The 27678-nt window shown below is 43.9% G+C and overlaps 2 protein-coding genes across 3 annotated transcripts in view; one reads left to right on the forward strand and one right to left on the reverse strand.

Moving 5' to 3' along the window:
* Nucleotides 1-7631, reverse strand: part of PPP1R12B (protein phosphatase 1 regulatory subunit 12B) — a 43160-nt gene extending 35529 nt beyond the window's left edge. For both annotated transcript variants that reach the window (XM_072137421.1, XM_072137419.1), the window contains exon 1: nucleotides 7490-7631. In XM_072137421.1, the coding sequence (XP_071993522.1) occupies nucleotides 7490-7557 (68 nt within the window). In that variant the 5' untranslated portion in view covers nucleotides 7558-7631. The remainder of the gene's footprint in view (nucleotides 1-7489) is intronic.
* Nucleotides 1-27678, forward strand: part of LAMB3 (laminin subunit beta 3) — a 203521-nt gene that overhangs the window by 33841 nt on the left and 142002 nt on the right. The window lies entirely within an intron of this gene.

Genomic DNA, 27678 nt, shown 5'->3' on the forward strand with positions numbered 1-27678 from the left:
ATATATAACCCTCCACCCGCGTCTCTAACGGTACTGCGCCAAGCTGCAGTATTTGCCACAACATACCCTCATGCCCTGAACCTATGCATGGGAGACTTTAATGCTCTGTTACACCCAAACCTAGATAGATTTCAGAACACACAGGCTGCATTGCCGGACCACAGACCCACGCCACTGTCTGCCCTGCTAGCAGAACTAGGCTGGACTGACTTATGGAGATACCGGAACCCCCAGGCAAGAGTATTCTCCTGCTACAGTGCAACCCATAATTCACTCTCACGCATTGATTATATAGTGGGCTCTAACACTTTGATCCCACACGTACAAAATGTACAGTATCTCCCTAGGGGAACTTCGGACCACTCACCAATAACTTGTACGCTGGGCACAAGAACGACATCCATCATGTACAGACAAGCAATACATCCCTTCTGGTTAGGATTAATAAGTTCCCAGGATAGAACTCCTGAACAATTGGCCGCCTTTTTCCAAGCCCACTTAATAGAGCAGGACCGCAGAACCCAATGGGACGCCATGAAAGCGTATATACGCACATGCATTCAGTCAGCCATTTCTCACGTTAAAAAAGAGTCGAGACGCCAGGAAACTGAGCTAGCGGAGCTATATCGTAGCTTAGAGCAGCGATATATAGAGAACCCATCCGAACCTAACAGGGAAGCCTGGCTGCAGACAGGTAGACTATACCTCCACACAATAAAAGAGAAGGCAGACAATAAAATGTTTTTTTATAAACAGACCGCTTTTGAACTTGGCAACCAATCAGCCAAATTACTTGCCCATATAGCTAGACAACATTCAATGTCACCCCCTATTCTGCGTATACGCGCATCAAATGGGGAAGTGTTGCAGACACACTCAGATATCCTAGTCAGGTTCACAGAATTTTACGAACATTTATATAGCTCATCCCTGGTACGGACAGATGAGGACATAGAGCAGTACCTAGACAGGATAACGCTACCGACTTTGACCCCCGAACACGCTGACCTGTTTGAAAGACCAATAACATTAGAGGAGGTGGAAGAAGCAATAGATCAATTAAGTAACAATAAATCGCCTGGCCCAGATGGACTTCCCAAAGAAATATACAACAAATACAAAGACCTGCTCCTTCCCAAATTACTGGAGATGTATGAAGCTACATTTGCGGAGGGAGAACTCCCGAGATCGCTGACTGAAGCTACAATTATCCTGATTTTAAAACCGGGTAAGGACCCGCTGGACTGTGGATCCTACAGGCCGTTAGCGTTACTAAATACTGATTATAAGGTCCTTACCAGGATACTAGCTTCCCGACTCAACCAGGTTATCTTAACTTTAATCCATCCAGACCAATGTGGATTCATGCCGGGGAAGTCTACCTCGGACAATATCAGGAGAGTTCAGGTTATTGCCCAAATCGGACAGACGAGGGGAAGGGACTGGGCACTGGCATCCCTAGACACAGCAAAGGCATTCGACTCCGTCGAATGGCCCTTTCTCAGCCGATGTCTGGTGAAACTCGGTTTCGGGCCCCGATTCTGTAAATGGATAGGTATACTGTACTCAAATCCCAATAGCAGACTACTGGTCAATGGAGAACTATCCCCTACTTTCACTCTCCACCGAGGCACACGCCAGGGATGTCCACTGTCCCCACTTTTATTTGCCCTTACCATTGAGGTGTTGGCGGCACAACTCCGCCAGGACCCCATATATACAGGAATCGTATTGGGACAAAGGGAGGATAGGGTGGGCCTGTACGCCGACGACATGATCCTGTTCATATCCAACTTCACCACATCCCTACCACACGCCATTACACTCATCAATGACTTTGGCACTTATTCAGGATTACAGGTGAATTGGACAAAATCAGTGTTCATGCCACTAGGCACTCAGAACTGGGATGGTCCGGCAATGGTGGAGGGGCTGGCAGTGGTGACAGAATTTAAGTACTTAGGTATAATGATCACCAAAACATATCAGGACACACGTAATCACATTACAGGTCCACTACTCTCCTATGTAAAGGAGAAATACAAGGTTTGGAAAACACTCCCACTCTCAGTAGCGGGAAGAATTAATTTGGTCAAACTTATAATTCTCCCAAAGTGCCTCTATATTATACAACATGCGGCGGTTCCACTACCCAAAAAATTCTTTAAAGAATTGCACTCACTAACAGGGGTTTTTATCTGGGCCACCTCTAGAGCCAAACTTAGCCTCCAAACGCTGCAGCGACCAAAAGACGAAGCCGGGATGGCACTCCCCGACTTCTATAATTACTACCTAGCGGGACAGCTCAGGTACTTAAACAGCTGGATGGGAGGACAGACCCTGCCTAACTCAGAACACCACCTGCAACACCACTTGAGCCTCAAATCCCTATGGCCGGTTCTTGAACCACCCCGGGACTTAAACATGTCTTTACTACCCCTGCATAGGATAGCTAGACAGGTCTGGGAGGCAGCCAAGCAAATAGCAGGCTTTTCAGACATAATAGCTGAGACTCCACTATGGCATAACCCTACACTCTCCCAACTGCATGCACTGGAAGGTCAGGTACACTGGGAACAGAAAGGCATAGCAACACTAGGAGATATCTATACAACAAACATCCTTTGCTCCTACCAAGAATTACAAACTAAACACGAGTTAGACAGAAGCTTCTTCTACAAGTATCTGCAGCTCAGACACGCATTGGACGCTCAGTTCCCGACACCCCGCCCACCCATATCCTCCTATCCATTAATTGGAATCTTTAGGACACAGGGACCCAGAGGGTTGGTTTCAGCACTCTACACCCACCTAATTCGGGAAAAGACTCTTAAATCTCCAGTTACTGCCATAAATAAATGGAAATCACGTATTCCCTCGTTAGAGGATGAATCAATCTCAGACATTCTCTCATCACACCTCAAAGTCTCCCCCTCAATAAACAATAGACTTATCCAACTGTACTTCACGCATCAAGCATACCTGACGCCGGTGCGATTGAGGCATATGGGCCGAATACCAACCACAGCGTGCCCCAGGTGTGGAGACCTCAATGCAGACTTCTGGCACATGAGCTGGAGCTGTGCTCCAATCCAAAAATTTTGGAAGGAAGTAACAGATTTCCTAACAACCATCTTGCCAGTACCACTATCACATACCCCTGAGATATGCTTATTGGGCCTAATTCCTGATGTAGATTGGACTCATTACCAAATAATATTCTTACAAGAAACATTGTTTATGGCCCGGAAATGCATAGCACTGAGGTGGTACTCCCCTAATACCCCTACCCTGAGTATGTGGAAACTACAGGTGAACCAAATCCTTCCGTATGAGAAAATAATATACAAACACAGGCAAAAACCAGACAAGTTTAACCACATCTGGGGGGACTGGTGTGACACGCCTAGAACCAACTACTCGCCGCCTAGACTCAGAATGGCCATGAGAGATTTGTAAAATGTAGCCAAGATTTAGAGCCCAACCGTATGGTGTGGGGGTGGGGGGGGGGGCAGGACACAGGCACTGTAAACATGTGTAACTCCAATCGTACCTAACCAATTTGAAAGGATCGGAACCAAGACGCACCCAAACATAAATGAGATATCTTCACTCGGATACAAAGAACACCCAGATAACGCAGAATAAAGCAACTCAACTGGTTAGTGGTGTATACCTGTTGTTTATTATGATTTATTGTTATCTTGAACCTCAGACATCGAAGTGTATGTAACATCATATAACACTGTAAGTATGATTTGATTGAAAGTCTGATGTTTTGACTTGATTTTATTGTGTTGTACAATAAAGAAGTTTAAAAATAACGGTTTGCCTATCACGGTACATAGTTCATGCAGAACCTGGGGGTGTATGCCATCTGGCCCCGGTGATTTATCTATCTTAGTGGTTGTGAGGCGGTGCCATACGTCTTCCTGGGTTAAACTGTTGATATTTACGTTATTCCTCGTTGTGTCTTCCACCAGGGGATTTTCCTAGGTAAAGACAGTCGAAAAGGTGACATTCAGTAGATTGGCCCTTTCCGCATCTCCTTCCACCATGACCCTCATGTTATTCCTCAGAGGGCCACACTCTCTGTTTTTAGTTTCTTATCATTTATATACTTGAAAAAAATTTGGGATTATTTTTGCTCTCCCTGGCAATATTTCTCTCAGTCTCTATTTTTTGTGGCCTTTATCTGCTTTTTACAGGATTTATTTTTATCTCTATAATCCTGTAATGCCTCATAGCTACCTTCACGTTTTAGCACCTTAAACGCCTTATCTTTCTCCTTACAAAACTAGTTAGTCACATTGGCTTTTTCTTGTTCCTCTTTCCCATATGGTATGTGTTTCTCCCATTTTTTTTGGGGGGGGGGAGGGGGGTTAGAGTGTTGGTTGCCCCTCCACTAACGCTCTTAGTAAAGTGTAATACAAAATCAATGATATTATGATCACTATTACCCCCCAGGTTACCCCTAACCTGTAGTTGCGACAGGCACTTATCTTTTGTTGTTGATAAAAACCTGCTACCTGCCATCCTTGAAGGACCTGCAGGTTTCGGCCTCCCAGTCAATATCTGGGTAAACACCATGATAAGTACTTCACCATGCTTTGAAGCCGCATCCATTTCACTTATCAGCATTTCCTCTGCTGTCTCCATTATATTTGGAGCCTTATAACAAACCCCTAGTAATATTTTATTATTCTTTTTCCCTCCCCTTATCTCCACCCATAGGGTCTCCACATTTTCATTTTCGTCCCCGATTTCATCTCGCAGGACAGGCTTGAGGCAAGAATTCACATATAAACAAACCCCTCCCCGTTTTTATTTATACAATCATTTCTAAAAAGAATATAACCATCTATAGTAACAGCCCATTCATAGCTACTGTCCAGCCATGTCTCACTGATACCCACTATATCATATTTTCGCTCCAACATTAAGAGTTCCAGTACCTCCATTTTGTTTGTGAGGTATCTGGCATTTATGTACATACACTTTATATGGTTTTCCCTGTCCCTATTCCTTTTGTTCTTATTCCCCAATCTCATTCCAGCCCCTCTCCCTCCCCCATGGACTATGACTCTTCCCATATTTCTATCTACGCTGTCTTTTTCCCTGCACAAGTATAGTTGCTCTCTCCCCATGTCTCTAGTCTAAACACTCCTCCATCCTTCTAACCATTTTTTCCCCCAAAACAGTTGCACCCTCCCCATTGAGGTGCAGCCCATCCCAACTGTAGAGCCTCTAGCCGACAGAAAAGTCAGCCTAGTTCTCTATGAACCCAAAGCTCTCCCTCCCAGTAATCTGTCAATCGGATCCGCAACATGCCGAACCCGAGCATCCGGCAAACAACACACTGTTCTGTGTGACAGATTGCCCTGTCTGTTCCCCAAATAATCGAATCTCCCACTACCAGCACCTGTCTGACCTTGGCTGTGCTCCCATTACCCTTCTTACTGGAGCAGACAGTCCCCTGGTTGCCAGAGGTCATGTCTTGCTGCAGCATTGAGCTGATATCCCCCTCATCCGCCAGCCTGGGAAACTTATTGGGGTGCAACAGATCAGGACTAGACTCCCTGCAACTCTTCCCTCTACCCCGCCTTCTACATGTTACCCAACTAGCTGCCCCCTTATTCTGCACCTACATACTTCCCTCCCCACACCCATCTTCCCCAGAGAGTTTGTGCTCTAAGAGCAGCAAACTTTGCTCCATATTGTCAATTGCCCGCAGCCTTGAAACTTGCTCATTCAGATCCAGAATCTGGGCTTCCAGATGAGCAATTTTCACACATCCCACACAGCAGTATTCCCCCTCGAACGGCTGTTCAAGGAAAGCATACATGGCACAGGATGTACACTGTGTAGCATTACCACTTATGGAGTCCATTGTTCTCATTGGGTCTTAAAATATTGCAGATCAGTGTAAAGAAGACCAAAAAGCAATACTAATCAATACTAATACTGTGCATTGTATATTAGTTTACAAATTGAAATGCAGTAGCAAGATTCTGCTACTTTAACCCCTTCTTGACGCGTGCCGTAATAGTACGGCGTGTGTCGGGTGCGGGTACACGGAGAGTGCTCACAAGCTGAGCCCTCTCCATAGCCGGTAAGTCGAAAATGCCTGATCTTTCAAAATATAATTTGGAATTTTTTTCTCGCTTCCCAGTACATGGAATGGAATAATAAATATCATCACTATGAAGTGCAATTTGTTACACAGAAAACACAGAGTTTTGTCACAGAGCTCTTTATGTATAAAAATAATAAAGTTATAGATTTTTTAAAGGTGGGGAGTGAAATATGGAAATGAAAAAAACAAACAAAAAAGGGCCAGGTCGTCAAGGGGTTAAACATAGCGCCAGGAACAATGAACAATGCGTCATAATTAAAATTAATAATAGATATTATAATGGAAGCAGTGATGATATTCCAGCCCAAGCTGCTATGCCTCCCCCACCCTGTAATTATAGCGTGCACCACAGTATAACATAGGTGTGCCTATGACTTATTGAGAGTGAGGCCCTTTACAATGCTACTAACATATTCTCTATTCTCTACATAATTTCAGCACCTTTTAGTATCTATTGAAACAGTGAATCAAAAGTGACGACACTGGAGGATACAGGCGGTCCCCTACTTAAGGACACCCGACTTACAGATGACCCCTTGTTAAAGACGGACCTCTCTGCCCACTGTGACTTCTGGTGAAGCTCTCTGGAAGCTTTACTTTAGTCCCTGGCTGCAATGCTCAGCTGTAAGGTGCTTTATTGATAATCCTTGTTCCCATTACAGCAAAAAATGTTGAAACTCCAATTGTCACTGGGGCAAAAAAACATTTTTATCTGGTGCTACAATTATAAAATATATAGTTTCGACTTACATACAAATTCAACTTAAGAACAAACCTATGAACCCTATCTTGTACATAACCCGGGGACTGCCTGTACTGGACCAAGGACAGTGCTGTTAACTTTGATGACAAGATCTACAATTTATTTAAAGTTATGGGGCTCATTCCTACAGCTTCATGTATCATGAAATAGTATACAGTGTTCATGGCACCATACTCCATTTTATGGTGACCATCAGTGATAAATAGAGTCCCAGTACGATTTACAAATAACTTAAATCATGAATCCAATTAGACAGAAAAGACAGTGTTTCCCTTTACAGTAACACATAAAACAGTGATTGTGCCTTGCAACATGGCCAGCATCCCTTGTATCCCCACATCACTTGCTTATAAGAACAATCCAAATTGTCACCACTATGCCAATCATAGTGTCGCTATACTAAATCCAGGCACAATCTCTTCATAACACTTCCAGCTTTAGAGCAGCATCAAACACACCCCACAGTGAAACTTCCCCATCAGTTGATCATGTTGACCATTACTCAAGTATTGAGCAGACGCAGGTAGTTCATTTATGGGGTCACAGTGCAAAAACTAAAAGATACATTTTCTCATGATTATAGTACTTGCCCAACTGCTTCTGAGGCTTTCAGTATAGCGAGAAGGCTTCTCTCTGAGATGTAAACCAAATCTTTCATAAGTTGGAGAGTTCATTAACCACCAATGTTCTGTCATAACTGAGTGTCACCTTGCTGCCTTAGTATATCCAACCTGTCCCCTATTAAGATAATATAAGAAATTGAATTAATGAATGCTTCCTGAGGCAGGTGTGTCAACCTGTTACACCTCCTCCGCCTATAAGATGCAACAGGTTAAGTAGCACTTGTCAGTGGATTATATTTACAATGTACACAACATGTTTCAGAAAGAATCTGTAGAGTCTACAGGTACTTTTCTGGGTAGAAACAATTTATAGAAAAAGGTAGAGCTGGGAAAATCCGCTCAGATATCATTAAAACTCAACAAGGACATAACTTTAAGTGTTTTTTGAACACATCAGAGGGACGGTTTCCAGGGAGCCTGTGGTTATTCAGGAAGATCACAAGGATGTGCAGATCTCCTGGCAGTAGACAAGTTATTGGGGTGATTAAATATACAAAGGTTAACCATGGTTCAGTTAGAGTCTTGAATTGATTAGAGTTGAAAAATTGGCCTCTGCATTAGAATTTATATCATGTAAACTGACACCGGAATTGGATAGGCTCCTGTTTGAGATCTATGGAAGTCTCTCACAGAATCTTTTTCCTAAGTTGCTGTAAGCCCTTCAGGACTCCTTTGTGGCTACATGTCTTCCAGGATCATTGCTGGAAGCTATTTTAATTGTGTACAAGACAATGGGGCAAATTTACTTACCCGGTCCATTCGCGTTCCAGCGGCGGCTTCTCCGCTCTGGATTCGGGTCCGGCCGGGATTTAATAAGGTAGTTCTTCCGCCGTCCACCAGGTGGCGCTGCTGCGCTGAAAGTAAACTCATCGCGCCGGAATGCACCGAGCTGGACCAGGTGAAGGTAAGCGGTCCTTATGCGACACATTTTCGGTTTTTAAATGCGGCGGTTTTTCCGAATACGTCGGGTTTTCGTTCGGCCACGCCCCCCGATTTCCGTCGCGCGCATGCCAGCGCCGATGCGCCACAATCCGATCGCGTGCGCCAAAATCCCGGGGCAATTTAAGTACAAGCGGCGCAAAACGGAAATATTCGGGTAACACGTCGGGAAAACGCGAATCGGGCCCTTAATAAATGACCCCCAATATCTTTATTAAATACTGATTTTAAGATTTTCGGCAAAGTACTGGCCAATATATTTGGAAGTGGAGAGACTTGTGCATTAAGATTAAACAGTTTTTTTTACCGAATAGGCATATTTAGTACAAATTGTGTAGATTATTTGCAAATATCCGGTTGGGTCACACAGGCCTACAATAATGAAGCAATCTACGTCAAAATTCGGCGCTGTGCTCCATGAATCTGGCGTACGATGTACGATAGTAAGGCAATTATAATCATTAGTAAATGTGAGACATAGGATCTTGTTTCATCCCATCATTCAATGCCACAAAGACATTTGAGAGGGTGGAGTGGGCCTTTCTGTACAAAGTCATGGAATTTATGGGCTTTGGAATAGAATTTCTTTGTTCTATAAAGTTTTTACATGGGGGCCCTAAGGTTTGTTATCGAGGTAATAAGGGGTAACACAAAGTTAAAGTCAGCTCACTGCTTAGATGCCCTCCAGGTGCACTTGATCCAACCATAGAGGAGAGAAGATAGGCAAGAGAATCAAGGAAACAATGGAATGGCTTGAATGGTTTTATTAGTAGTAAACAGAATTTTTTGGTGTGGTAGACAGAAGACTGAAGCTTTTCCTGTAATAAGAAGTACATTAAATTATTTACATTATCAAGGTGTACTAGACAGGCCCCTCTTCCCCCTACTTTTTGAAATATTTGTAGAACCGTTGGATATTGCTATTAGAAGCAATGATAAAATTAGAGGTAAATTATAAAATTCATGGCAGTTGTTTAGTCTTCCTGCTAGCCCAGTTTTCCAGATAGGGGAAAGAGGTTCACTGCTACTCTCTACAGCCCCTGGGGAGGGAGAATCTGAAGTAAGAAGGCATAATTTTTACAGCAAAAGTTCTCCCTCTTGGAAGGTGACAAACAGGTGTTGTTGTAATAAAAACAAAGAAAGAAGGAAAGAAGCCCACTTATACCAGAGACCTTTCTGTAGCATTTGAGTAAGTGCTACAAAGCCCTAGACCTCTGTATAGTCTTTGAATCAATGAATCAATGTCAGCAAAGATGTATACCTTCTGTCCAGAAACCATGAGGAAAGAGTAGCCCTGGCACATCCCCTTTTCTTTAGTCACATAAAAGGGTGGCTTCACCACAATATCACAAGGGGTCTATCCCTTCAAGGAGCCTGGAGAGTCCTGCAAGACCTATCAATCACCAAGTGTGATGAATCAATTTTAGGAACACTGTGACCACTGGGTAGTCTCCATAAACCGTCTGATACAAAAATTCTACCTTCTGGAATAGTTTTCCAGATCCTCAATTTTAATAAGGTCCATCTGGTCTTGAAGAGTAATACTTGACATGTGTATATAAACTGATGTTTGGACAAACGACAAGACACATAAGGGATGGAGTGTCCTTGTGTTTTTGCAGTGAAGAATTTGATATTTGGTCATCCCCTTATACCACCTCCGTCCCCCAACAACAAAACCCAGTTCCCCTGCTCCCTGGTTCAGTGGATTATGAAATAACAGTCATGTTCACATTGTATAATTGTATAGAAGTCTGACCAACCCATTCCCACACCTCCCCCACAATCGAACGTCTACATAGCCTAAGACAAGGTGTAATAGGGTCGCCGGCACCCACAACTGAAAGACTGCATAAATGAGGTCTAGCACTTCTCTCCAGAAATGCCCCAGAGATGTACAACTCCAAAACATGTGTATGTGATCTGCAGGCTCTAGACCACACCTGGGACATTCAGCATGGGGGCGCACTGCAATACGATAAAGTAATTCAGGTGTTCTATATACAAATAGAGATGTGAGAGCCTCAGAGCTTTACTGGTCTGAGTGGTTGCGGATAGGATAGCCTCCCAATGGTCCTCTGAGAGAGGTCCGACATCATTTTCTCGCTTTTGCTTAATCCGTAGGGGGAACTGCTTTAGATATTCACCCAGTAGAAAACTATACAGGGTAGATATAAGCCCAGTGGAGGACTCACTTCCGGCAAGAATCCCAATAGCAGGCGAAGATGACACAGGTTTTTTATAGCTGCCTGTTGCCTGTTTGCCACACATGCCTGAGTTGTAGATCATCTGGTAGCCTAAAAACTCCTTAACCACACCTGCAGTTTTCAACTGTGTCACCAACGTTATGCCCCGTGTTTCCCAGGGGTTGAACCCTTCTAACTGAAACAGTTCAGGCAGCTGTGGATTGTGCCAGATTGGGGTAAATGATAGACATTTTAAGACAGCTTACAGCTGTTTGGCTTTGCCCCATACTTTGACCATGAGTGAAATGGACGAGCACTTTGGGATTTCTGATCACAAGGAATTTAGCTTCTGGATGGAATCCTTTTATATGACATGAAACATTTGGTCCATGATGTACCAGAACAGAGGAATCTTTCAGCAAAAGTGCCAATTTTGGAAGCTATACACCAGTGATGGCAAACCTTTTAGACACTGAGTGCCCAAACTACAACCAAAACCAGCATATTTTTCGCAAAGTGCCAATGCGACAATTTAAGCAGTAACTTATTACTCCCTGCTCTGACACAGGTTTAAACTGTATAGGCACCGGAGGACACCAATACAGTAGAAAGAAGGAGAAGAATTTTGGATTATCATTGTAGCTTCAATCGAGGGTCCTGGGCTGCCTGGGACTGCAAGAGGCCTTGAGTCCATTCTGGCAACCTCTACCCTGGGGTGATGGCAAGGGTGTCCATATAGAGGGCTCTGAGTGCCACCTCTGGCACCCGTGCCATAGGTTCGCCACTACTGCTATACACCTTCAAGGATTTATTGAATATGTACAATTTTTATATTTATATCTTATAATGACATAAATATCGTCCTTTTATCTACTGCCAGTGTTTTCTCAAGCCTCACATAATTTCTTGCCTGTTAGGCTTTGCCTTATCCAAGTGTAAAAAACCAATTTGAGGAACAAGGTCCATGACCACCGGGTAGTCTTCAGCAAGCCCTTGATACGAAAATTCTCCCTTCTGAAATGATTTTCCAGATCCTTAATGAGGTCAGAGTTCAGCTCTTTTTGGAGAGAGGTCACTTGGTCAAAATTTTGATTGATAGCAGCATCTTTCTGTTCCTAGGAGTCTTTTTTGCTAGTAGTAGTGGACTGCTCTGTAGGCAAAGGTAATATATGTTTTTTAATGTTTTTGAGAAGAGCATGCTTGAACAGTTGAACTGAAGCGTAGGAACCCACTAGAATGAGGTCACTATGAAGAGCTCAGTGGGCTTATGCAATTTGATCAAAATGTAACTAAGAACCTTGAGTTCATTTTGTAAATGTTGCCTAGCAGCAATAGATCATTGTATGATGTGTGGATGTGCTGCCCAAGTCTTTTTTCTCTCCCAATGTTGGTTTAGTTCTATTCTATCCCCTCAATCATTTTGTTTTTTTGGCTTGTACTAGCACTCAACCCCATTCGACCCAGCTGTTTTTAAGTTCAATAAAAGCTTTATTGTATCAAAATATTAACATTGGGTGTAATTACTTAAAGCACATTGAAATCACATGCATTGAGCATCAACAATCAAGGATTACACATTAGACCCAGTTGCTTTTAAATTAGCAGGAGACTGCATATTGTGGCTGCCTACTTCCTCTCAGCCAGTGTCTGAGACCACATGGAATGGTGAGCCTACAAGACCTGTTCACACATGGTATGCATTTAACACCTGTTCACATTATGCAATATTACATGGCGTCTGCTGCTTCTGTGGTGCGGTGCTGGTGGGGACCCGGGGCCCGGATCCATGGGGGCTATACCTGCCAGTATGGCATGCTGGGGGGCAACTGGGTCTTGGTCCCTATAGTGCTGTGTTGCAGCGGCGGTGGGTGCCTTGTGATGCTGCATCTAATAGCGTAGGCACCCATTAGAACAAGGTCACTGTGAAGTAGTTAGTAGGTTTATGCAATTTTATAAAAATGTAACTCAGAACCTCAAGTATGTAAATGTAGCCTAGAGGTAACAGATCATTGTATGATGTGTCGTCTAATTCTTTTTCCTCTCACAAAGTTAGCTGAACTGTGCTAATGAAGAATAGGTGGTAAAAATTCTGAGGGGTTTCTACAGGTGAGTCCTGGGTCACATTAAAGGGGTATTCTGGGAATATGATCGTCTTATACAAAAACCCATGATGATATAAATAAATGAATATAATAAAATTCAATGTCATTAGTCACAAAATGGAGCTTAAATAGTTTGATTTTATAATTTACTAAATTTATGGCCTCTCTAAAGTATACAGAGTTATCACCAAGATGGCTGCCACTGGAAACTACAAGTCCCAAGATCCTTTAGTTCTCAGTAACTCCTCCTCCCTCTTATGCTCTGCTTCCTATGATGATCTAACAGTAATGGCGTGTAACTGCCATTACTGCACATCACCTCACTGAGATGACGTCTCACCACAACATTGGCCTTACTGGATGCACTGCAACCAGCTGACTACAGGCAAACTTAACCCCTTAAGGACGCAGGGTTTTTCGGCTCATTTCTCGCTCTCCAACTTCAAAAATCCATAACTTTTTCATTTTTACGTGTACAGGCCTGTGTGAGGGCTTATTTTGTGCGTAACAAATTTTACTTTCCCGTAATGTTATTTATTTTAACATGCCGTGTACTGCGAAGCTGAAAAAAAATTCCAAATGTGAAAAAAAATTGAAAAAAAACCGCACGTCACGTTCTTGTGGGCTCAGTTTTTACGACTTTCACTCTTCGCTCCAAATAACACGCCTACTCTATTCTTTGGTTCGGTGCGATCGCGGTTATACCAAATTTATATAGGTTTTATTGTGTTTTAATACATTTTCAAAAATTAAACGAATGTGTACAAAAAAGAAAAAATTTTTTTTGCCATTTTCTGATGCTAATAACTTTTTCATACTTTGGCGCACTGAGATGTGTGAAGGGTCATTTTTGCGAAATGAGGCGACATTTTCATTCATTTTCATTGCTACCATTTTGAGGTCTGTGCGACATTTTGATAATTTTTTATTTAATTTTTTATGTTATGTAAAAAGGTGTAAAAGTCGCATTTCGGACATTTGGGCGCCATTTCCTGCCTCGGAGGTCACCGCCGCCCGTAACCGTTTTTATATTTTGATAGATCGGGCATTTTGGGACGCGGCGATACCTAATATGTTTGTGATTTTTACTGTTTATTATGTTTTATATCCGTTCTAGGGAAAGGGGGGTGATTTGAATTTTTAATAATTTATTAATTTTTTTTATTTTTTAACCTTTTTTTTTTCTTTTTTTTTTTCACTATTTTTTAGACCATCTAGGGTACATTAACCCTAGATAGTCAGATCGCTCCTACCATATACTGCAATACTTCTGTATTGCAATATATGGCATTTTTGCAGCGCATTCATTACAATGAGCCACTGGCTCATTGTAACGAATCTGCAGATGCCAGACCGCCGTCTTTTAAACACCGCCGCGCGACTTTGCCGGCGGCGTTGAAAGGGTTAATAGCCACGATCGGTGCAAGCACCGACCGCGGTTATTAGCGGTGGGGGTTTGCTGCAATATGCAACAACCCCCACCTCTGTAAGAAGAGGACTCAGCCCGTGAGCCCTCTTCATACACCCCTTATGCCTCTGCGCCATAGAGCTACGGCGCAGAGCGTTAAGGGGTTGATGGTGATCACATGACCTGCCCAGGCAGGTGCAGGACAACGTGAACATGTGACCAGCGGCCATCTTCTGTCCTGTGTCTGCTCTGCGCAGAGGAAATCAACAGACTGATTAAAGGGCCAGTAGAATTTTAATTCTTCATTACAATCTATGTCACCAGCATTACAACTAATTACATATTAGCTTATATTTTGAGTACCCGTTTGTATATGAATTATGCTGATTCCTGGAATACCCCTTTAAAGGAATGTTGGCTGCTCACTGGTCTATAAGACAGTCTTTGTTTTCCTGTCCTGAAAATAAATCCTGAATTGAAGAGACCCTAACAATGCTTTTGAACAATACTTATACATATGCAACCATATGTGACATTATTTTGCAATGTTTTTTAAAGTTTTTAGAGAATATGTTTTTGTTACAGGCTAACACGGGTTGATATTAAGTGTATTATAAAATAAAGTGGATGGCCGAGTTAGTCATGGCAAACAGTGCTGACTACCTTATGAATCACAGAGAACATAACTGCGGATCAGCTGAGCCCTCTGCAGATGAATGGTAAACATCATACTCGGCATGTTTAGCTTTGAACAGTAGCTAAGATGCCTCATAGCATGTCTATTGCTTTATAATGCAAGGTTGCCACTGTTAATTCCTGTTGTTTTTTTCAGAGCTGTAATCATTTTTTAACCTTTTTTTACTAATAATCCTTGGCACAATAAACTCTTCCTCTGCAAGGCAGCTATGCCATCCCATCAACCTTCAGGTCAGGTTTTATGCTTTGAATGCATTGCCTTGTACTGGTAGTGGCAGCAAGCCGTGTCTGGACATACCTTACCATATATGGTTTCTTGGCAATAGCTGAGACTGGATTTATATCACCCAGACTTTTACCTAAAAGAGGAAATCTCTGCTACTCTTTGCAAATTCAGGGATACAGAATACTTTGATGGTTGTAAGCAATGACAATATATTTGCTGAACGTAGAATAGAGACTGTTCCACTGCTATGTAGAGATAATTCAGTTTCTTCCTACTAAGATTTGTCATCCTTTTAATTACAGGTTACTTATCAGTGTACAGTTCAAAGATACAGTACTTGCAAAGTTATTTGTGCATATTGCATGGCGGTATTTGTATCCGTAATAAGGATAATTAATATTATTATTATTATGATCATGAACAAATTAACCTTGTTATGAATTAAGGAACATGATCAGGCGGCGGTTCTTCTAAGCAAATTAAGATTTCATCTTATCCCCACACAAACATCCAGGGCCGAATTTGAACTAACTGCGACCCTGAACCCTGAAAGTATGCAATTCTAAGAGTCGAGGGCTGGGCCCACAGGTTCAGCGGGTACACAATGCCACACAGATAAACCACACTTTAAACTCTCAGTAACAAAAGGAAGTGACAGAAAGGATTTACAGAGAAATATTGAACAGATTATTATAACAAACACTATACCCCTAGTCTCCATTGTTACTGGTTGTGATAAATGTGACAGGGGGAAGGGGCCTTATGCTACTCAAATTCCCCACTTACCCACAGCCTCCACTTAATTAGCCTAATGAAGCTAGCAGAGTATTATCTGGCTTGGTAGGGTGCTGAGCTTCAAAGAATTTCACCAGCCTCATTGTCTCTGAAGACTTGAGCTGATTTCCCCTCCAATTTTCAAACATAAAACATAAAACTCATAAGACCAGTACGTTGATTGGGGACAGTTATGGAGTTATGGTCCATCTCAGCCCAAGGGCAACTCCATTTTTGGATTACTTATCGTAAGGAAATCACAATGGTCCAATCCCTGGGGCTCTAACATCCTTGGGTCCAGAGATATAAATATCTCTGGATAGGACCATAGCAAATGGGTCAGGTTTGGTATCAATTCGATCCAGGGATTCGGCCGGATCCAATGATATCAGAACCATGACCCTATGACTTCCCCTTGAGAAGCTATGATTTCTCCAGGATGCTGGATGTAATACCAGGTAGGAGGGACCCATGACACCTCCTTGGGGTGGACAGAGGTGTGTCTGCACCTGATATAATTAGAAAAGCCCTGAGGCTGCTTGATGGCGAAATCTTACCATCACCAAGCGCAGGGAGGATCTTAAAGTGTAGACTATATATCCCCATTAGGCCCACACACAAGGTAAATAACTTGCTGAACTTCTGTGCTACTGTTGTATTTTGTACTTGGTTTACTGTATATCTGGTGGAGGCCCCAACTGAGTGTAGCATACATACACATCCTCCTGCTCACTTTCCACTTTCTCAGCAGTAACACAGCAACATACAGTCGCCTCGCCCCCAGTCACATCGCTAGATACAGCCGCCTGGCCCCCAGTAACACCGCTAGACACAGCCGCCTCGCCCCCAGTAACACCGCTAGACACAGCCGCCTCGCCCCCAGTAACACCACTAGACACAGCCGCCTCGCCCCCAGTAACACCGCAGGACACAGCCGCCTCGCCCCAAGTAACACCGCTAGACACAGCCACCTCGCCCCCAGTAACACCGCTAGACACAGCCACCTCGCCCCCAGTAACATCGCTAGACACAGCCGCCTAGCCCCCAGTAACACCGCTAGACACAGCCGCCTCGCCCCCAGTAACACCGCTAGACACAGCCGTCTGGCCCCGAGTAACACCACTAGACACAGCCACCTCGCCCCCAGTAACACCACTAGACACAGCCGCCTTGCCCCCAGTAACACCGCTAGACACGGCCGCCTCACCCCCAAGTAATACCGCTGCACACAGCCGCCTTGCCCCCCCAAGTAATACCTCTAGACACAGCCGCCTCGCCCCCAGTAACACCGCTAGACACAGCCGCCTCGCCCCCAGTAACACCGCTACACACAGCCGCCTCGCCCCCCAAGTAATACCGCTACACACAGCCGCCTCGCCCCCCCCAAGTAATACCGCTACATACAGCCGCCTCGCCCCCCAAGTAATACCGCTACATACAGCCGCCTCGCCCCCCAAAGTAATACCGCTACATACAGCCGCCTCGCCCCCCCAAGTAATACCGCTACATACAGCCGCCTCGCCCCCCAAGTAATACCGCTACATACAGCCGCTTTGCCCCCCCAAGTAATACATCTATATATCTACTCTCACCCCTACCAGACACCCAGTCCCAGGTAACATACACCTCACCCTGCATCAGCCAACTACCATGTAACATACTCAGCCCGCACAGCCATGCAGTCCCATGTAATGTACACCTCAGCCCTCACCCCCTAGACACACAGTTCCATGTAACATACACCTCAGCCGGCACAGCCATGCAGTCCCATGTAATGTACACCTCAGCCCCAGACACACAACTCCATGTTACATACACCTCAGCCCACACAGCCATGCAGTCCCATGTAAAATACACCTCAGCCTGCACAGCCATGCAGTCCCATGTAACATACACCTTAGCCCGCACAGCCATGCAGTCCCATATAACATACACCTCAGCCCGCACAGCCATGCAGTCACATGTAACATACAATCAGACACTCAGTCCCATGTATACATGTATACAGCCATACAGTCCCATGTAACATACAACTCAGGCACACCAGCCACACAGACCCATGTATACAGCCACACCAGCCAGACAGACCCATGTATACAGCGGGGGGGGGGGAGTTGTTGATGAGTATGGCCGCCGATCATAGGGGCAGGGGGCTCGATCGGGGAAGGCTTGTGTGGTCACTGAGAGCTGTCTCTAGCTGGGAGCGATGCTCTGCAGCCGCGGTGCGGCACATCACTCCATCCAGAGGCTGTCAGCAGTGTTCGGGGCAGGTTTGCAGAGCTAGCTCTGTGCCAGCTGACTTTTCCTGCCTGTCTGGGAGCTATGCTCTTCAGCAGCGCCACTGGACATCGCTCACAATCAGTGTCAGACATGCTCAGCTTGGGGGGCAAGAAGGTGGAGGCCCTGCCTATGATCTGGCCCTGTATACATGCTAACGGGTTGGTTCCTCACCCTATATCATCTCGTTACGGACCGGGCTTATATTAAACGAGAAATGGTGGCAGCTTCATTAGTTTGATAAGATTCTGTTTTACTGAGGCCTAGTGAAAGGGAACTTATAGCCATTCAGGGCTGTGATTTATTGCAATGCCATATCCGGAGGTTGTGTGGACAGCTTTAAATCACTTCCTGCGCGTCTAAAAGGATAACTAAGTGACCTTGCGTACCTCTCAGGGTCGGGAATGTCACGGTTTCCTTCACACTGGTACAGGTCCTTTAAGAAAGCATCTTTTTGTGGATCAGTCCTGGATCAGGTTATTGCTGTCTTCTCCTTAGACCACAGATGTAGGCCTTGCTCCAGCTCTCCACTTAAGGCAGGCCAACTTCTCCGGTGATAAGGTGTCAGTGTATCACCAACTTCTCCGGTGATATGTAATTTGTGTATCACTACGTGGTTTGTGTAGGTGTGACCAGCTGTACTTACAAGTCCTTGAGGTCTTTTTTTTCAAATAGTCTCTCTGCCTAGAAGACTTTACCGGCAATCAGCGCAGCTAAGACCCCACCATCCAGCACACAGCCCTCTGCAACTGCCCAGCACAGCAACCGCTAATCTCCCAAACGACTGTCCTTCACTAAACCTGACTTCCTGTTGAGTGATGATGCAATATTTTATCTTAAAACCCAGCAAACTTCCGTCGGAGTGCAAAATGTCCCAGTAATTATCTACACTAAGGCTACATTCACACTGCCGTTGCCTGCCCGTACCGTAGCGGGCAACGTCAGTGCACGGGGAGAGGAGGAGGAGGTGAGCGCAGCTCACCCCCGCCCCTCTCCATAGGAAGTTATGGCGCACGGCGCCGTACTACGGACAAAGATAGGACATGTCCTATCTTTTTCTGGGGTACGGAGCGTTACGGTGCCGCACGTGTGCTGCACCGTACCGATCCCGTAGGGCGCCGTGCGCCCATTGCCGTCTATGGGGGACGTATATCGGCCGTATATACGTCCCCCATACGGTAGTGTGAATGTAGCCTAAGACTTTACAACCCAGAACAATATTTACATACATTAAAGGGGTTTTTCCACGAAAGAAAATTCTCAAATCTCAGTGCCCTAGGGATGTTTACACAATAAAGATCATTTTTATTCTTTACTTTACAATTTTACTCAGTTTTATTGATTATTTAGCTCCTCTCATTCCTTAGGTTGCTCAGTGCAAAAATCCAGGGTGTGGGTGGGGACTCTGTAATCAGACACATTGGGGCTTATTTACTAAAGGTCTGCGAATAACTTTTCTGTCGGACTTCCCGACATTTTCGGGATTTGCGCTGCTGGGGCAGGTATTTAGCAGGGGATTGTGTCGCACACTATCATATTTTGGCACATTGGCTCTGGCTTTCATGCAATAGAAAAAGGGGACGGGCCGCTGGATGATCCGATTGAATCAGACTGAGCGTGGGATTTAAAGGCTTATGTCCATCTGGGCATTCACATTTTATTTAGTTCATTTGCCATATGTAAACATTCCTTCAATTAGATGTTATTAAAAAAATGTTCCTGTGTGAAGATAATTTCTCATAAATGTTATCCCTTCGAAACGAGATATCTTCCTCGGATATGACCACCTCACATTTTGGCAGTGATGGCCAGACTTGCGCTATTGAGTCCTGTCGGACTACCTTGATTCAGTGTTCATTACCACAGGACGGCTGTAGGACATGCAGAAACTCCCAGACATTTCGTATACAAAAAGTTTTTGTTTCTTTGTGCAATCCCCACAGCAGAGGTGGCCGTATCCAGGGACACAGTCTTGTTTCAAAGGGACCATATCACTACATTTATGAGAAATTATCTTCACACAGGTAAAAATTTTTAATAACATCTAATTGAAGAAATGTTGTGCAACACCCTCGCCGATGCAAGGCAGAGTGGTTGTTGCGAATACGTCCCACCATGTAGCTTGCAGCCTGTGAAGGGTATGATCAACCCCACAGCAGGTCACTACATAACACAGGGGAACACAGCAGCGGTGGAGCCTGCCTGGTAAGGCAGGAGTTAATTGCTTTGTGTGATGTAATTCCAGCAACCAATCACATGTGTTATACATTGTTACTGTGAGCTGAGATGCCAGTGGAGGAGTAGCCACCACCTGACCAGTGGGAGTAACAAAACCTCTGGTCAGGAAACATCTAGAGCATCGATTTTCAACCAGTGTGCCAGTGTGGTCGGGTGTGCCGCGGGGAAAGTTCCCCAAACTATGGTGCCCCCTGTGTTTTGTTTCCCAGCAATGCGCAGCGATGCGCAGTCACGGCTTCTTACAATGTAGGAGACGTGTACAATAACACATGTGCAAGCTTTGAACCTCGCGCGACAAAATGACGTCACCGAGGCCGGCGCATCATCCTGAGAGCGGAGAGACTCTCACATTTGCCCACCGCCAAGGTAATGCCCACCAATAATGCTGACTATATGAGCTTTTGCCTGAGTATATGAACTGTTGGCAGAATACTCAGCATATGAGCTGGTACTTTTAGTACTCCAGCAGTATACTGCATATAACAATGAGAAATGTAAAATGAGAAATACTATAGTCATGAGGCTGGAGTACTACAAGTACCAGCTCATATGCTGAGTATATGAGCTGGCACTTGTACTCTGGCCTCATGGCCATAGTACTTCTCATTGTACCCCTTTATTTTACAGTATATGAGCCACATAATAATCAGCACCATATAATAAAAACAGGGAGAAACTGAGAACTGTTGAGGAAGAGCTTTCTGTGTGTCTTTCCACCATTCCTGCCAGGATATCCCTTTTGTGTTTATCGAAACAGGCCCAGGTTTCACAATGAGTGAATAAAATAAATTTAGAATCTATATTATTAACTATATGTATAATATGACTGTTTTAGTGTTATTTTGTGCTATTTTGGTTGGTGGTGTGCCCCAGGATTTTCTAAGTATATAAAGTGTGCCGCGGATCAAAAAAGGTTGAAAATCACTGATCTAGAGAGCAGTCTAATCTAGTTAGACAGGAAGACAGACTCAGAGGAGTCTGTGCAGCAAGCACACCAGACCAGAGCAAGTGAGCCCAGCTCCCTGCCTGAGTGTAGTGAGTTAGACAGTGAGGAAAGGGGTATCATCCTACCTTCAAGGGTGATACCTGAAGCAACCCAGGACAAGCTGAAGCATCCTTCCAAGACATTGCAACCAGGCTGATGATCTCCATCCTGTGGCTCCCCCCAACTGCATCTCCAGCATTCTACCATTCTGTTAAGGCACGTTGCTACGGTTCCTATCGGTTCCAATAAAGAACTGTAAGTTATTTTTGTTCAACGTCTGCCTCCGTCTGGTCCCTGCTACTACGGCTGTCACCCTCACGGGCACCCTATCCACTACACAGGGACTCCTATGCCAGACCCCAAAGGGTTGCCCCAGGGAGAACCGCTATAGCAGCCTCTCCCTCATCATTTCTTGCCAACACCACCCTGCTGGAGACCTGAAAGGCTGTAGGACAGCCCTCCGGTTCCCCATACCAAGCACCACGACACTAGGGTGCTTAGGCCGCAATCGCCAGCCACTCAGGTACTGCGGGCCCCGGCTGACTCCTGGCCCCAAGAAAAGGCTAGGCCCCGGTGGGGGATGTTGCAGTTGCTATATGGCAGATTAATGAAACTGAATGTGAATGCCCAGTTGAGAATACCCCTTTAACATTCAAATTGTGTCGCAAGACAATGCACTTACATACATCAGGAAGAAGAAGGTGAACTCTGGCGGACCTGAGTGGGGAAGCTACACATGCAGGATATCTTAGTAAATAGCGGCACAGTGCATTCCAGTCGGAAAATGCACTTTAGATTAACTACGTGGCCGGGTAAGTAAATGTGGCCCATTATGATCCATCTAGTTCTGTGGGGTGGCAATGTGGTTAAATTATTAGGGTACAGGTGTATATACACTTTAATACATGTATTGTATTTATGGCAGTTGGTTACTTTACTGACACCCACTGACCAAAGTTGGTTACTACAGATATATTGCTATACAACCTTACACAATGGGGCTAATTTTCTAAGGGTCGCGGAATGCACTTTTGTCGGACTGTTTGTCTTTTTTGGGGTTTGCACAGCTTTGACAAGTATTTAACATTTGTCTGCGCTGGGATTGTGTTGCCCACAATGTTTTTTTGGCTCAGCTGCACTGGCTTCCATGCAACAAAAAAAAAGAGGGGGGGGGGATGTGGCGTTGAACGATCTGACTGATACGTACTGAGCATGGGATTTAACTTTCAAATTGTGTTGCTATACAATGCACTTACATGAACCACTTAAAAGAAGGTAATGTCCTTCGGAACTGAGCGGGGAAGCGACACATGCAGGATATTGGGCGCATGATCTTAGTGAATCGCAGAACAGTGCATTATTGACGGACAATGCACTTTCGGTGAACTCCATCGGAGGGGTAAGTAAATGAGCCCCAATATATTCCAAACAAAAAATAAACCAAAGGCAATCAAAAAGTAACATGCATTGAAAAATTGCATACCTGGAATAAAAAAAATATTTATTTCCAATTGTAGAATTTATTGTTCAAAAGATATACAACCAAAAAAAATTTAATTGTAGCGACAAGAATAATAAAATAACAAGTTTTTCAAGTCATGTATGTCAAGATCGCAGGTAGTGGAACCTATGAACCACCACGGATGATGACACAAGCCAACACCTGGCACTGGAGTCTACGTGGCACCCGGTCTTCACCAGAGCCCACCGCAAAGCAGGATGGTCTTGCTGCGCCATGGTACCACCAGGTCGTTCCACAGGCATGACTTGTCCGTGTTGGCAGCCAAGGTCGAGGTACAGCAAAGACAGGCAATCTTGTAGTTGGGGACAGGCAGGAGGTCAGGACGGGCAGCACAGTATCAGAGTCGGGGACGTAGCAATGTAACAACATATAAAACACAAACAAGGTCAGAATTTCTAGTTTCCCACAGGCTCCCACAGTAATAAAGGTTACTTAATACCGCAAATATGATAGCATTCAATAACTTAAAGGGGACCTGTCACCCCATTTATCGGCACTAGAAGCTGCTTACTAAAGTAAGCAGCTCCTAGTGCTTGATCAAACGCCGCAGTGTTAGTCGGTTTGTAAATCACAGACCATGTAGTGCACAGGTTTCACGAACAGACCACAGTACAGAGCAGGGCCATTTCTAGCATATTTGTGGCCTGAGGCGAATATTAAAATGCTGCATCCCCCCGACTCCTGTTCCATTGCCCGCTCCCTGTTCAGCGGAGCTGACACTGTGGGGCAGATTTACTTACCTGTCCCGTTGACGGCGCCGATCCGGAATGTCCGGCGAGGATTCGGAGCTGCCGCAATTCACTAAGATCCTGCATGTGTCGCTTCCCTGCTCAGGTCCGCCGGAGTTCACCTTCTTCTTCCCGCTGCATGTAAGTGCTGATCTTGCAACACAGTTAATTTTTAAATTCCGCGGTTTGTTCGAATCAGTCAGGTTGTCTGACGGCCACGCCCCTGATTTGTGTTGCATGAAAGGCGGCGCCTATGCGCCACAATCCAATTGTGTGCGCCAAAAACCCGGAGCAGTTCAGTGCAAAGCGGAAAAATTCGAGAAACCCGACAGAAATGCGTCTGACGGACCCTTAGTAAATGTGCCCTAGTGTGACTGACTACAGGTTCTGGAAGTCATTAGTGGCATCTAGTACCTTACAGATGACAATCTCTTCCATCAGTAGGACTTTATTACGGGTTCTTCAATCCATGACGCATCATGGCTGAATTCATGGCCAGATATCTTCAGCTCCATCCACATCTCCACCCGGCGTCCCTAAAAATACCATAGTCACTTATAAAGTCACCTGGATAACAACACTGTGCCCCTAAATAATATATACCCCTCACAACACAACTGACCACACTCTCCACACATATAATAAATAAATATATATATATATAATTTATTGTATCTTATAACTAATATATCCCACCCTGTTATTATGTTATATATAATTTTATATACAGTGCAAAATATATAGCCTGACCAATGTAAATATATAGTACCCCCTAATGAATATATACTGTACATATATAAGTTATTTATTTTTATAAAGCCTTGCTCTTCACCCCCCAATTAAATTATACACAGCTCCCATATACAGATCCCCTCCAGTTTAGTAATATACTGTATCCCATATACAGTCCACTCAGCTTAGTAATATACTGTACCCCATATACAGCCCCCCTTGGCTTAATAATATACTGTACCCCATATACAGCCCCCCCCCAGCTAAGTAATATACTGTATGCCATATACAGCCCCTCAGCTTTGTAATATACTGTATCACATATACAGCCCCCAGCTCAGTAATATACTGTACAACCCCCGCTGGAATCTGGCCCCATATAAATATATCCACCCCCCCCCCCGGAAAAAAAGAATCTGGCCCCATATAGTATATATACAGCCGCCCCCAGGAAAAAAATAATCTGGCCCCATATAATATATACAGCCCCCCAGTATAAAATGATATAATATATACCGCCCCCCAGTATAAAATGATATAATATATACAGCCCCCCTCCAGTATAAAATGATTCTGGACGCATATAAATATATACAGAACCCCCCCCCCCCCACCTCTAGCCCATTATATATCAGTATTCGCCCTTTACCCTTATTAGCCACGTTTAAATAATAAGTGTACATTAAAAATAATAAAACTTATACTCACCTCGCGGTAGGGTGCTCCCACGACGAGCTGCTCCGATCTTCCTCACAGAAGAGCCGCGGCTCCGCTCAGAGACACAGGCTGTGTGATGTCATCATCCGCCGCCTGTGTCCCTGTATAGAACAGAGCAGCCAGATAAGCGCTGCGTTGCTCCACGTGAACATCACTCTTTAACCCCTTAATGACCGCCCTATCGGCTTTTTACGGCGGTCATTAAGGGTACTTCTTCTGACGCGTACACCTCTCTACGGCGCGTCAGAAGAAGTTTTCGGGACACCGGGTCTCGCTGGTGCCGGTGTCGGGCTGTGATATCACAGCCCAGACCCGGCACTAACACCCGGGATCGGAAAAACTCTGATCCCGAGTGTTTAATCCCTTACAAATAAAGTAAATAAAGCGTACATATTTGGTATCACCGCGTCCGTATTAATCTGTACAATAAATCTAAATCAATATTGAACCCGGTCGGTGAACTACGTAAAAAAAAAACTCGAATAACTTCCCATTATATATAATTTTCCATCAACAAAAATGTTCTAAAAAGTGATCAAAAAAAGTTACGTTCCCTAATATGATACGACTGAAAAGAACAACTGTTTTTGCAAAAAATAAGCCCAACCAGATCTGACAACAGAAAAATACAGAAGTTATGGCCCTGAAAATTTGTCAATAGTAAAAACAATGCGATTTTCTCCAATATTGGTTTTGCTCAGGAAAATTGAGCAAAAATAAGAAAAACAATATAAATGAGGTATCACCGCAATCGTAGTGAACCAGAGAATAAAGATAAAATATTATTTTTATGTTACGGTGAGAGGGGGGAAAAAAAATGCTAACAATCCAAAATAAAAATTTATGATTTTGTTTGTGTCCCCCTTGAAATAGTTAATAAAATCTCATGAATAAGCTTTAGACTCCCAAAATAAATTATCTATACATTGTATCTCATCCCGTACATAATAAGCCTCATATGTTTGCATTACCAAAAAAAAAAATATTTATAGGTCGTACAATGTGACAATACAAATCTGCTGTGAATGGCGCCTCCATTCATTCTATACTCGGCCGTGCGCCTGTACAGCAGTTTACCACCACATATGGGGTATCAGTAAACTCGGGAGGAATTGGGCATCAAGCGTTGTAGTGCGTTTCATCATTTCATTTATTCTGAAAATGTCAGTTTTGGCCTAAATGAATGTATTTTCCAAAAAAAAATTTTATAGTTTCTAAATCGCAGGTCCATATTTTTTAACCCATGTGAAACACTTAAAGGGTTAATAGACTTAATAGAAGTTGTTTTACATATGTTGAGGGATGAACTTTCTATAGTGGGGTAATTTATGGGGTTTTACTATTATTTAGGCCTCTCAAAGTCACTTGAAAGCTGAGATGTCCCTCAAAATGTGAGTTTTGGCAATTTTCATGAAAATAAGAAAAATCGCACCTAAAGTTCTGCACCTCATAACATCCTAGAAAAATGACCGGAAGCATAAAATATCATCCCAACATAAAGCAGACATTCTGTAAATGTTAATTATCAAACTTTTTGGTTAGTTTTACATCTCGTCTGGAAACCAGAACATTTCAAACTTGGAAAATGAAGAATTTTTACAAACTTTTGCCAAATTTTCACTTTTTTTCAGAACGAAACGCAAAACTTATCACTTAAATTTTATAACTAACATGAAGTACAATGTGTCACGAGAAAACATTCTCAAAATCACCGGGATATGTTAAAGCGTTCCGAAGTTATAACCAATTATCGTGAGACATGTCAGATTTGAAAAATCGAGTCTGGTCATTGAGCTGAAAACTAGTGTCGGTGATAAGGGGTTAAAGGGCTCTGCATTCTGCTGCCTGAGGCAAGATTTTCATCTCGCCTCATTGCAGATGCGGCCCTGGTGCAGAGGGCCGGACTATGTTTACCCACAAAATTCATGAAGACATAAAGCCGCCCCACTTTTTCTAAAGCAGAGGTGCACAACCTTATTCAGTCTGAGGGCCGCATTGTCATATCACTAACTTTCAGGGGCCGCTCTATTAACCAAAACCCTAGACGTGGCAAAAACCACAGTACAGTGCAAATTCCCCCCAGAAACCACTAGTGCATAATACTTAATTTGTACAATTAGTAGCATAGACCCCAGAGCAGACTACAATATACTGTGATAATAATGATGTAAATTGTCTAAACCCCCAGGTAATAATTGTGAATAACTGGCTGGACGCAGGGGCTCTGTTAGACCCCACTACTGTGCCCTGCCTGCAGCCAGCCAGTTATTCTTACTTATTATCTGCAGCACGGGACCCATTCTTGTCTTTTTGCTAACTGAGATGAAAAGAATATAACTATAATACTGCACCCAAGGTACAAGAATATAACTACTATAATACTGTCCCCTATGTACAGGAATATAACTACTATAAAACTGCCCCCTATGTCAAACATTATAACTACTATAATACTCCCCCAGACCAGGTCTTGTCTCTGTTATCACTCAGGTAGCGCCCATAAGTGTACCTCCTTCTCACACAGTAAACCCCCAGGTCTCACAAAGCGGGTCCTCTCTGGTTTCCTCCCATACCTCAAAAACATACTGGTAGGTTGCTTAGATTGTGAGCCCCATGGTGACAGGGA

Source organism: Engystomops pustulosus, chromosome 2 (genome assembly GCF_040894005.1).
Source record: "Engystomops pustulosus chromosome 2, aEngPut4.maternal, whole genome shotgun sequence".
NCBI lineage: Eukaryota > Metazoa > Chordata > Amphibia > Anura > Leptodactylidae > Engystomops > Engystomops pustulosus.